The sequence below is a fragment of the Pyrus communis genome, chromosome 16 (genome assembly GCF_041283825.1).
Source record: "Pyrus communis isolate YQ-2024b chromosome 16, ASM4128382v1, whole genome shotgun sequence".
NCBI lineage: Eukaryota > Viridiplantae > Streptophyta > Magnoliopsida > Rosales > Rosaceae > Pyrus > Pyrus communis.
In genome coordinates, this window is record NC_142580.1 from 8,297,504 (window position 1) to 8,310,553 (window position 13,050).

At 48.1% G+C, this 13,050-nt stretch overlaps 1 protein-coding gene across 1 annotated transcript; it reads left to right on the forward strand.

The window, feature by feature from the left end:
- Positions 1-631: 631 nt before the first annotated feature.
- LOC148689913 (uncharacterized) lies at positions 632-10,803 on the forward strand. The gene is made up of 3 exons (XM_088687135.1): positions 632-764; positions 5,911-6,386; positions 8,494-10,803. The coding sequence occupies exons 1-3, from the start codon at positions 632-634 to the stop codon at positions 10,801-10,803; spliced, it is 2,919 nt and encodes a 972-aa protein (XP_088543261.1).
- The last annotated feature ends 2,247 nt before the right edge of the window (positions 10,804-13,050 follow it).

Genomic DNA, 13,050 nt, shown 5'->3' on the forward strand with positions numbered 1-13,050 from the left:
GATTCGAGGATGGATAGGAATTGGAAACCCCTGTGTGTGTGTTTCATTTAATACTTTAATATTGTATATTATTCGGTTCGGATTCGAGGATGGATAGGAATTGGAAACCCCTGTGTGTGTGTTTCATTTAATACTTTAATATTATATATTATTCAGTTTGGATTCGAGGATGGATAGGAATTGGAAACCCCTATAACCATATTCAAAACCATAACCGAATAATGTTCACAGTTTTTCCCCTTACCCAAAATAGACCCGAATTTTCATACCCAAATCCAATCTATTCAGGCAGTTATCGAGTTTAATGGTTAGAATTGCTATCCCTAACCCAAACATCATGCTCCCATTCATAAATGGTCTTGTCCTCCACCTGGAAGGCTTAAACTCAACGTGGATGGTGCCTAGTGCAAGGAGACAAATATGGGTGGTGTGGGATTGATTTTCAAGGATTCAAATGGAACTTGTGTGGCTACTGCAAGTAGGAGATTTGGGGACATCTTCTCTCCTATTTATATTGAAGCACTCGCAATTAGAGAAGGTCTTTTGATGGCGATCGAAAGGGGTTTACAAAACATTTCATTGGAAAGTGATTCACTTCAAATCATTTCTGCTATAAAGGAGTTCTTTGAATATGTCTACTACCGGACCTATCATTGAAGATGCTAAATCCTTATTGCACTTGGTCACTGAAGCTACTGCGTTCCATGTTTGTCGTCAAGCTAACTCTGTTGCCCATATGCTTGCTCGTTTTGCCCTCCACGGAGGTGATTGAACATGGCTTGATGAAACCCCCTCATTGATTTGTGATTTAATTGAGGAGGATCTCCCCATTCCTTGTATTGAGTAGCCTTCCTGGCATTTAAAGAAATCATATCGCATTTTTATCAACAAAAAAAAAAAAAAAAAAACCTCTAGGGTTTATGCTTAGGATTCTGCCACGTGGCGCAAGTATACAACGTTATCATGCTGTTTTTTAAGTGCTAAACCCTAAAACCCAAGATTTCAAAAAGCCAACAGTTTTTCATTCATTCAAAGGAATATTAACATAGACGACGACCAGTAGACGACCGTGGACTGGATGGATATTCTCTTCAAATGTTCAAACTTTGGAACTTTGAAGTTTGAAGCCCTCTTTGTACTGAGCGATCCATTAATTAAATTAAAAAACTATGCAAACTAAAGAATCTTTGGCAAGTCCAACAGAATTGTGAGACTGAATGAACTAAATTAATGGCATAATTGAATATCCACTGCCCAAACTCGTGGTTCTGAGTTTTGATCTGACCTCAATCGCAGAGGTTAATTTGTAGAGTGGAGACTGATTTGCCTGTTGAGTTAGAACCTCAATAGAATTAAATTCTTTGACCAAAATTTGAGCATCATTGTGAACCATGGATTTAAGCATAGCTAGCTATAGATTTCATGCAAGTGGTGACAATTTGACCAAAAACAAAAATAAAAGGGACATCTCCACCATACAAAAAAGGTCATTTTGTCTTCTTTATGCAAAAGTATCAACAAGGTGATGAGAAAATATTTTTATGTCTCATGACTTTTTCGAACAAAATAAAGATTGTATGCTATCAGGCCAAATGGTCATTCATATCAAATAAAAAGTTTCAGTTGGATAAATAAAAAATATATTTGTAACTCAAGCGGTTAAAAATATTTACTATGCAGTCAGTTTTATGTGCTTGAACTCCCCTATCCCCATATTGCTTTGTATGAAAAAAGAAAGTTAAAAAACAAAGATTATCAGAATGTAGGTGAAATATCATATACACAATTTTCAACTGTTGAAGTGCACCTTATAATATAATCCCATGTTCTTGTGTCTTTGCTAGTTTCCCTACAGGCTGTGGGTTAGATTTTGGTTTGGATTGCCAAAAGGTTGGGGATCCAGGTTGGGCCATGTATTGGCCAGAGTTCTAGGTGATAATGTTTCCTCACCACTTCATATTTTTATAAATTTTCTTAAAAAGGTACTCTAATGGAATCCTGTTCTCGTAAAAAAAATCTGTTTTAAAACTTTTCTATGCATCTTGACCTTGTTTGGTCTTGATTATAACCATCCATACTAATATATATAACTTAATATATAACTTAACATCGCAAAATTGTGATTTATATATATCTCTGTTCCTGTTTGGGCCCAAAATATTTTGGTTAGGCCGAGCAGTCAGATGTGCTCGGCCCAAGGTAATAACAGATGCTATGGGCCGAATAATAAAACCCGGGCCAGCTGGCAGGGTCAGCCGAATCCTATCTCAAGAGGTCCAGATAAGTAGGAAGGATTGAGGAAATCCTGGTGCGACCAGGATTCTCGACCAGCAAGAAATAAAGCCTCAAAAGGAGGAAGATTCAGAATCCCAGTGGGAGTAGGTTTGTTCGAACCAGAATCGAAATGGGACAAGGACTCCCAATCCAAATCAGAGGAGGTTTCAAGGAATGGGGTACTATAAATACACGAGATCATGCAACATTCAAGCCCCTGAAAATCATCATACAATTGCCCTGCGCAAAACCTCTCAAACACCTTGAGATTTTTCCTTTTCTTTTTCTGCCGACACACCTTCAGTTTGGATAAACAGCACTATGGAAGCGACCGGCGAGCACCTTCAGTTTGGATAAACAGCACTGCTGCCGCAGAACCAGCCGACCGAGAAGCACCTTCAGTTTGGATAAACAGCACTGCGTCGAGGTCGACCGGTTATCTATCTAAGTCTCGGCCGAGAAGGGTTTTCGAACCTTTATTGGCAGAGGTCACCTTGCTAGCCCTCTCGGCAAAGTCAGGTGTTACGAATCACATTGCTCGGCGTACAGGGCGCCGAGTGGCTTTATGATTGGATACTCGCAAGTGGGTTTCAGGGTTCGGCATTCTGACGGCCGAACGACGTTTACCATCAAGACCTACATCACGTTTGAGTATCTGTGCCCATACAGTTTGGTCTCGATTCGACGTGCTTTTACTCTCACGAATAAAATCATAGTGACCGAATCGGGCTCTGACGATTTGTGAACTCCGCAGAATTAGCAGCCTTGTCTTCAGGCTATAGAACCCAGAGACCGAGAGTGTTCCTTCCTCGGTCGTAATCGCAAGATAGAGAAGTCAGCAACGCGCTCAGAGCGACATCAGCAAATTTTACTCCTCGGCCGAGCTCGGCCGATGAGTTGGCACGCCCCGCATTCAACCGAATGACATAGTTAGCTTATTAGTTACTCGACCTGCGCGCCACGTAGGTTTTGTAATTTTTAGAGTCAACATTTTGGCATGCCCAGTGGGACCTTTGTGCTAAACCTTCGGAGTTCATGACCATTGAGACACGGTCCACGAAGCAGAAAACAACCATGGAAAGTCAACGACTGACTTGCCAGTGCAAGGCCTTGGGCAGGATTTGCACTCTACAAAAAATCCGATCACAGTTGCGCCGCCCGAGGCCACAAGTGTAATACGCCGAGAGAATGAAATCTGTCTCGGCGGGCAACCTCACAACCCAGCAGTCCCGAATCAAACGGCTGGAATGTTCATGGAAGGGATTGTGGAAGATTGTGACGACGATGGTGGAGAAGGTTCCGATCCACCAACTAGGACATTCCTTCGGCGACGACTGGAGGAACAATATCGTCAGGTCGAGCAGTCAATCGGTCAGAAGATGAATGATTTGCTAGAAGCAATACGTAGTAACAGAGATACACAGACCAGAATGCTCGAACTATTGGTTAGTAAAGCTTTCGAAGATGGCCAGGTCGGCCCACCTCGGCAGCTTTCGACGAATGTGCCAATACCAGCCGAGAGAGGGCCCGCCCGACCGCAACCAATCACCTTAGAAAGAAGAGGTGGACCAGGAAATAGATCCGAGGGACCAAGCCAGGGAGAAGAAGCCGCTTCCGTAAACATGACCGAAGTCCAGAGAATGATTGATTCGGCCCTGAAGAAAGGGCCGAAGTTTCCAAAATTCATTCATCCATACCCGGCTTATGTAGAAAGGTTTGAATACCCACGAGGATTTAAGATCCCTGATTTCAGCCTCTTTGCCGGGGAGTCGTCTTTATCCTCATTAGAACATGTGGCTCGGTTCACAGCGCAGTGTGGAGACGTCAATAGCGACTTCTACAAACTACGTTTGTTTAATTTTTCACTGACAGGTTCAGCTTTCGCCTGGTACATTAATCTTCCACCCAATTCTGTGCAGAGTTGGGAAGAGTTGGTCGAAAAATTCCATGAACAATTCTATCGGCCAGGGATGGAGATATCCGTATCATCCTTGGCCAGGATGGCTCAAGCATCCGACGAGTCTCCAATGGAGTACTTAACAAGGTTTAAGTCGGCCAGGAATTGGTGCCGAGTACCACTCCCCGAAGTGGAGTTCGTCAGGATCGCCCTTAACGGATTAGACGTGGAGTACAAAAAGAAGTTTCTGGGGGCAAATATTCGGGATATGTACGAACTTGCTCAACATGTCGAACAATATGATTATCTGCTCCGAGAAGAAAAGATATCGAAGTCACCATCCCGGGGGACGTTGTATAAGAACCCCACGGTGAGCTATGCATCGGCCGAAAGTGAAGACCCTCAGTATGTTAGTGTGGACGCGGCCGAGATAATAATAGACAAACCTTATGTTTGCAAGGCTTTGGCGCAAGTAAATACCAAAGACGCCAAAACCCGTTTGACCGCCGAGGAAACGGGCAAGTCATCAAAAGTATACACTTTTGATATCACCAAAGCTGATGCAATTTTCGATCAGTTATTGGCAGCAAAGATCATCAAGCTTCGGCCAGGACATACTATCCCTAAGGCCGATGAATTAAAAGGAAAGATATACTGCAAGTATCATAATTCTAATAAGCATGCAACCAATAATTGTGTTGTGTTCCGGGACACAATTCAAAGCTGGATCGAAAAAGGAAAGTTGAAATTTCCGGAAAAGATGGCGGTCGATGTTAATCATTTCCCTTCGACGACGATTGGTATGGTGGATGCTCACCTTCCTAAAAACAAAGGGAAGGCCGAATACGTACCGGTGCAACATGTCCATAAACGGAATGGTCGCACAAGACTACAGCTCGATATCTTTTCGAATGCACCACCGGCGGAACAATCGGGGCCACCCGCCGATGAGCCTATGACAAGGTCAAGTTCCGACGAGGCTCATGGATCAAAGGTGTTATGTGACCATTGTAAAACACCAGTTGAGCCTGGGAGGAAGACATCTTCAACACCACCCGCGGCCCCTACAACATCGTCGACAGGGTTAAGTCCACGACATCAAGTGTTTGATCGACTCGGCCCACAAGTACGGCCGAAAGACCAGACCTCGGTCAGGCGGCGTCTGGATTTCGACGCACCTTTCTACAATGAGGATTATTACTCGCGCAATGCTAATAGTTCGGCCTCACCAGCCGATCGCAAAACTTTCAAACCACCAAGGACATCGGATCAACGCTGGTACAGTTACAATTCTCCGACTGGCTTATATACGGCGTTATCTAAATCTCAAAAACGTCGCCGCCAACGGATAGATTGCATGGCTCGGCGACGAGAAGCGCAGGCCAGCCCGGCCAACCAGTGGCAACCAAAAAAGGCCGTGGAAGATATTAGCGAACGGCCAACCCCGACTATCATGACCGAGTTAGCCGAAGGGAAGAAAGTGGCGGATGTTGGTTTCGAAACCACCATTGAGGAGGCTGAGAAACGTATTAAGATCCTTCTCCGGCCTGGGGAAACTAGAGCTCGGCTCGAACACTTCACGCAAGAGGCCGAAAGAAAACTTTCCCCGTTACCACCGCGCGAGCCGTTTATTAAAATTCGGCGCAACTTACACCCCCCATTCCTCGGTGAATCCTTGGAATACATGCGAGAGTTTCATAAGAAATACTCCGCCAATGACTTGTACGGACTACCCAAAGCGTGTCAGGAAGCCCTCAGCCTAGCTCTCACTTGCCCCGACGCCGAGCAAATCATTCAGAAAACCTCTGACCCAGCGATTAAGGCAAGGTTCCAACATATACGGGAGGCTCGGGTACTTGGTTTTGAAGTCGATCCCTATACAGATATCGACACCTCTGAATTACCTTTTTCGCTTGATGACCTTCAGCATTTGCGCTATCATTTCGAAGTTTTTTCGGTTGTATCCCTCTTCGGCCTCACGGTCGACGAGGAAAAACGGATATCACGGTTGGATGCATATCTAGACACGAGGAACGCCCGTATTGCCTATGAAGAACGAGCCCGAATAACGAAGGACCACCATAAGTCTTCAGCAGTCAACATGGTCAAGGAAAATAGCCAAACCACACTCGACGTGGTTAACACGTCTCAGATACCGGCTCTTACCGAGGAACTCAAAAGTCTGATCGAGGATGTTCCGGCGACCGATGCTATGGTTAGTTCTGCAGAAGACGACGACCACGATCCAATGGGTCCCTCGGTCCTCAAACAAATGGAGATCAGTATGGTCCACGTCCTACCAGCCGAATTCCAACCAAGTGCCCCCCAGTCGAATTTCTTGGATGGGGACGTGGTCACCGAGGAGGCAACACAAGTAGATTTCGTCGCAAACGACGACGACCGAGAAACCCGAAGCACGGACAACCTTAAGGCGGCTTTGGCCGAGCTATTTCCTCGCTCCCCTTCGGTTAATCTCCAACACCTGAAGCCGTTGTACGTCACGGCTCACATCGAAGGATTCCCTATTTCCAAAGTGTTTGTCGACTGTGGAGCCACAGTCAACATTATGCCAATATCTGTCATGAAGGCTTTACGCCGTTCTGATAATGAACTCATTCCGTCAGGGATCACTATGAGCAGCTTCGTTGGTGACAAGTCTCAAACCAAAGGAGTGCTACCTTTGGAAGTTAGCATTGCCGGTCGTCAACACATGACGGCATTCTTCATAATTGAGTCCAAGACCGACTATAACGCATTACTTGGCCGAGACTGGATCCACCAAACCAGTTGCATTCCTTCATCACTATACCAAGTTCTCATCTTTTGGGACGGCAAATCGATCACCGTCTATCCGGCTGATAATCAACCATTTGAGACCAACATGATTCAGGCTCGCTATTATGACGATCACGTCGGCTACATCACCCTCCAGGGCCTCAACGAGGATGGGCGGCCGACGAGAATTTCGGTACAAAAAGTGATTGACGTCGGCGCCGAGACTGTCCAACAGGATTCGGCGAGACTTGGTTTGGCGAACTTGGACATCAATGCCGATGATTGAGCACACCACGCAAGAACGGCGTCAGGCCGCGGTTTCATCTACAATGGAACGTCTGCTGGCCCATTGGTACGCCATTACCAAGCAACCACATTCTGGCATCAATTTGGTCGAATTTCTGGCCGAAGCAGATGACGGCCCCGTTCTAACTTTCGATAAAGTTCAGGCTGCGCCGGCCGAACTCGAAGACCATCGGCCTCAAGTCAAGGACCCGTTAGAAGAAGTTAACGTAGGCACGGCCGATGACCCTCGAACATTGTTTATTAGTGCGTTACTTCCCCCAGCCATGAAGGTCGAACTCCGTGAGCTACTCCATGAATTTAAAGATTGCTTCGCGTGGAGGTATCATGAAATGCCAGGCCTCGACCGAAACCTTGTGGAGCATGAGCTACGCATCAAGGAAGGGTGTAAGCCTTTTCGACAGCCTCCTCGCCGATTTTCGAACGAAGTACAACTCGGCATTAAGGAAGAATTAGTTCGGCTTCTAAAAGCCGGGTTTATTCGGACCGCTCGGTATGTCGAATGGTTGGCCAATATCGTCCCCGTGTTAAAGAAAAACGGTGCCCTTCGCATTTGCATCGATTTCCGTAATATAAATCTGGCTACTCCCAAGGACGAATATACAATGCCGATCTCAGATTTATTAATTGATGCCGCAGCTAATCATGAACTATTATCTTTCATGGACGGTCATGCGGGTTACAACCAGATTTTCATCGCCGACGCTGACGTCCACAAGACGGCTTTCCGTTGCCCGGGGGCACTTGGTACTTACGAATGGGTAGTCATGCCTTTCGGCCTTAAGAACGCCGGCGCCACATATCAACGAGCCATGAATATGATCTTCCACGACTTAATCGGTACAATCGTCGAAGTTTATATCGATGATGTGGTCGTGAAGTCCAAACGTCGTCAAAAACACCTGGACGACCTGAGGCAAGCGTTCCTTCACATGCGCAAGAACAACCTCAAGATGAACCCGGCCAAGTGTGCTTTCGGTGTTTCGGCCGGTAATTTCCTAGGATTTTTGGTGCACCATCGCGGCATCGAGGTCAACGAGAATAAAGCCCGCGCCATCATCAGCGCCCCACCTCCAACGACAAAGAAACAGCTCTAGTCGTTACTCGGGCAGATAAATTTCCTCCGTCGTTTCATCGCCAATTCGGCCGGTAAAATGAAAGCATTCTCTACGCTCCTTAAGCTGAAGGAAACCGACCAATTCGAATGGCGCGAAGAGCATCAAACTGCGTTTACGCAAATCAAGGTGGCCCTTTCTACTCCACCCGTGCTCGTTCCACCTTGTCGCAATAAACCCTTTAAATTATACATTTCGGCAGCCGCCGAATCCATTGGTTGTCTCCTCGCGCAAGATAATAATGTCGGGCGCGAACAAGCTATCTTTTACCTTAGCCGAAACTTGAATTCCCCAGAGCTCAATTATTCACCCGTCGAAAAACTTTGCTTAGCTTTGTTTTTCGCCGCATCCAAGCTTCGGCATTACATGCTCCCCACAGTTACGCAGGTCATCGCCCAAACCGACGTAATTCGTTACATGCTGACTCGGCCTATTGTCAAAGGCCGAATCGGGAAATGGACACTCGCCTTATCCGAGTTTAGCCTTCAGTATGTACCCCAAAAGGCCGTCAAGGGGCAAGCCCTCGCCGATTTCCTGGCACAACACCCATCCCCTTATGGTTTTGAGGGGGGCGACGTCGACATCGGTTTCGTCACCACACGCGATAACCATTGGACTATGCATTTCGATGGCTCCAGCACTTCGACTTCGGCGGGTGTCGGCATTGCAATTCAGTCGCCCGACCACTGCCGATGGTATTTTTCTCTCAAGTTGGATTTCAGCTGCACGAATAATCAGGCCGAATATGAAGCCCTCATTATCGGCCTACACGTTTTACACGATCTGCGGGCCTCTCGTGTTCTTGTCCTCGGTGATTCCGAACTTGTGATTAACCAATTGAACGGCATTTTTTGTTGCATGAGTTGTACTTTAGCGCCATATCACATGGTCGCCACCTACCTGGCCGAGTCATTCGAACGGATCACGTTTGAACATATTTCGCGAACCCACAATACCGATGCCGATGAACTCGCCCAGATCGCCTCCGGAGCACAACTCATGGGGGGCAAGCTCCGCCGAATCGCAGCCACAGGCCTGCAATCGTACCTGGCCTTGATCGATCGGCAAAACTTCCAGCGCACACACGTAATACGTACTAGAGTAATGTCACTCCCATCCCTACTAGAACGAGGTGACCCCGTGGAAGTTTGTGCTGTCGAGGTAGAACCAGATGATTGGAGAAAGACGATGTTACGATACCTCGATAATCCCAACGGGAAACACGACAGGAGAATGAAGGTCCTTGCCACAAACTACGTGTCGTACCAAAATGAGTTGTACCGCAAAGGCGAGGACGGGTTACTACTATTGTGCCTCGGCCCACATGAGGCCGACCAAGCGATGGCCGAGGTACATGAAGGTATTTGTGGGGCACACCAGTCTGGACGAAAGATGCGCTGGCTGCTTCGACGACACGGTTATTTTTGGCCCAGTATATTAAAAGATTGTATCGAATATGCACGAAGATGCGTACCATGCCAAATTCATGGACATGTGCAGAGAGCCCTGGCCGAATTACTACACTCGGTTACTAAACCATGGCCATTCAGAGGTTGGGCAATGGACGTAATTGGCAAAATCACGCCATCATCGGGGGCAGCAAAACACGCGTGGATAATGGTAGCAACTGACTATTTCACTAAGTGGGTCGAGGCAAGATCATACGCCGAATTAACGGCCAAGGAAGTATGCGATTTCGTAGAAGAAAATATTGTGACCAGATTCGGCGTGCCAGAAACGATCATAACTGATAATGGCACTATATTCACGGCTGATAGGTTTAGGGAGTACGCGGCAAGTTTGAACATCCGACTCGAACAATCTACGCCGTACTACCCACAGGCAAACGGGCAGGCCGAGGCAAGCAATAAAGTGTTGATTGGCATCCTTGAAAAAATGGTAAAAGAGAAACCTGGTTTGTGGCATTTAAGGTTGAATGAAGCATTATGGGCATACCGAACATCACCTCGGTCGGCTACTGGAACCACCCCTTACGCGTTAACTTATGGACACGACGCTATGTTACCGGTCGAGTTAAGTATAAGCTCGTTACGAGTAATCGAGCAGAGCGATTTGTTCAGTATTGAGTATTGTCAAGCGATGCGGCAGGAATTAGAAGATTTAGAAGAAAGTCGAATCGACGCGGGTAACTTATTGGTAGCGCAAAAGAAAATTACCGAGCGAGCGTATAACCAGCGTGTAAGACAAAAAACGTTCGGCGAAGGTGAATTGGTTTGGCAAACTGTGTTGCCTATCGGGATTAAAGACCCCAGATTTGGGAAGTGGTCGCCGAATTGGGAAGGGCCATTCATCGTTGACAAAGTCCTCGGCAAGGGGGCATATCATCTAAGAGATCGGACGGGTTCAGTTCATAAATTACCGATTAATGGAAAGTTTTTAAAGAAGTACTATCCAATTACATGGGAAATGCAGGAGTGAAAAACATTGTATTAATAGCAAAACGACCATTGTATTAATATCAAAAGTCATTACAAGAAGAACAAATACTAATACAATGATAGGGTCCTAAGGGGTCGATGGGAGGAAGGTCTCGAGGGCAGCTTTTAGCTCCAGCCACTTGGCTTCGCTCAAAATTATCTCAGCCTGCCGGGTCTTCTTGTTACATTGCAGTTGCTGGATACGCCGTGCACCGGCAGCGAAGGCCGTTAGCCGAGTCTTGTTGGCCTCAAAGTCCTTCTCAAGCTCAGAAGCAGCGGCCGACCTTTGCCGTTGAAGGTCAGAAATCTGACGGTGGAGGTCAGAGATCTGACGATCGAACTCGGACAGCTTGGCTTTCTTCGCCTTGATTGCCTCCATCTCCACTCGGTCGGCCTCATGCGCGACCTTGGCCACCTTCAAGTCGTCCTCGGCCTGCAAGGCTCGCTCGAAGACAAGAAAGTGTTGCCGAGTTCGCTCCAAGAGGTCGGTAAGGAAAGAGATACCCTCCGGGCTCAGATGACCACCGCTGGCGAGGTCATTTAGACACTCTCCAACAGAGTCAAGGCCTTTGCACCGGAGAGCTTGAGAGGCAGTCAGAGACAAGACTTCGTGCAGCTTCACGAAGACTTCGGCGGGCGTGGCTCCCACCGATTCGGCCGAAGCAGCAGAGGAGCCGGCCTCACCGGTCGTGCTCTGGAGTAGAGCGTCAAGCTCCATTTCCCACGACGGCTGCACATAAGAGGAAAATTTTGTGAAGAACAGTAAAGACGTGATGTAGTGCATAAAGGAAAAAGGAGAATGTTTTAGACCTGCCGAGAGGAGACTTCGGCCATGCCCTCTGGGTCATTGCTCGAACCCAGGGAACTTAATGGCCGAGCCCAGTGCCTCAGACCGCTACGCAATTCACGCGGCCGATGGAGGTCATCTACATTTGATGGCCACGATGGCGGCCAGGAAATATAAACAACGCCCCTCGACGCATAAAATTGCCGGTGAAATGAATGTTCGGGCACCTGACATTTAATGGTCTTAAAAACATGTATCAAAAGAGAAAATCAACACAAAAGAAGAAAGACTTACAAAGGCCGAAGAGACTTCCTGCGGAGGAATAGGGAGATCTGCATCCTGCGGATGAATCGGCGACTCGGCCGTGGCCTCAGGGTCGGCCATGGGTCTCTTGCCGCGATCCGCCACAGGAGGAGTCGGTCGAGCGGCCGCCTCGACAACCGGAGGAGGACAGACGGGAGGAGAGCTGACTGGTCGGCGACGGCGTTCCAGGGGGACCTCTTCGCTCTCGCTCTCGACATCCTGGACAAAAAGAGATTATTTTACGACCAAAAAACCTGAAGGAACAAGAGTAGAAGCAGAATTATACCTCCAAAACGACCGTTGGAGTCGGGGGTGTTTCGGCAGGAGCAGCCGATTTCCCCATTTCGGGCGCCACGACCGGCTCTGAAGTTGGAGCGGATGCGGGTGCGACGATTGGATCGGCCTGGGAGACGGCTGGAGGATTCGAGGTTGGAGGTGCCTGGGCAGCCGGCACAGATGGAGAGCCGACAGGAGCGGGCGTCCCAGTAGTGTTACTGGGGACGACATGAATTTCCCGGTCACCCTTCTTCGCCAATTTCTTGACGCGTTTAGAAGGACGAGGGGCCTCTTCCGCCGGCTCGGCCCCTTGGTGGGGGCGTTTGGCAGGGATCGACCGCTCGGTGACAAGGGTCCTCTTCATAGGCGCCTTCTTCGCCTTTGCCACCGCGGCGACCACTTCCACCGTCCTCGGCACGCGAACCCCTGAAAAGCGAAGTAATTAGCAACGAGGATCAAGTGGTAAAACAAAGGAGGAAAGAAAAACGGAAAGACTACCTTGGGTCGACTCCTTAGGCTGTGTCGAGGATGTTGACCTAGGGCGGTCGCCGAAGATCTTCTTCGCCAGATCTTCGGCCGGGGCGCCGAAGAAGTTGCCGGTATACTCCTCCCACCAGTCCCCGAAGGTATCAGTTCCCAGAGATTCAGGGACCGCCGGCCGAATCCGGAATTTCCTGCACTTCTCTTGGAACTCCTGGTCGGACGTCTTGCACTCCCTCTCAGAGGAACCGGTAAGACGCCCCCGACTTAGGAGTGACCGAGAAGCGAGCAGGGGGACGGGGCTGCCTTGAATATAGCCGAGCTGCCGGGCGATAAAATGGGGGTGGTAGACCTCCCAGCCAGCTCGGCGGGCATCGCAACCCAGTGGAAGGTCGCGAGCCA

Bases quoted from the DNA above. Each gene is read 5' to 3' on its own strand.
- LOC148689913 (XM_088687135.1), top strand. From the start codon at position 632: ATGTCTACTACCGGACCTATCATTGAAGATGCTAAATCCTTATTGCAC. The intron at 765-5,910 runs GTGATTGAACAT...GACTACCCAAAG, and splicing joins TCGTTTTGCCCTCCACGGAG to CGTGTCAGGAAGCCCTCAGC. The intron at 6,387-8,493 runs GTTAGTTCTGCA...ACGCAAATCAAG, and splicing joins TTCCGGCGACCGATGCTATG to GTGGCCCTTTCTACTCCACC.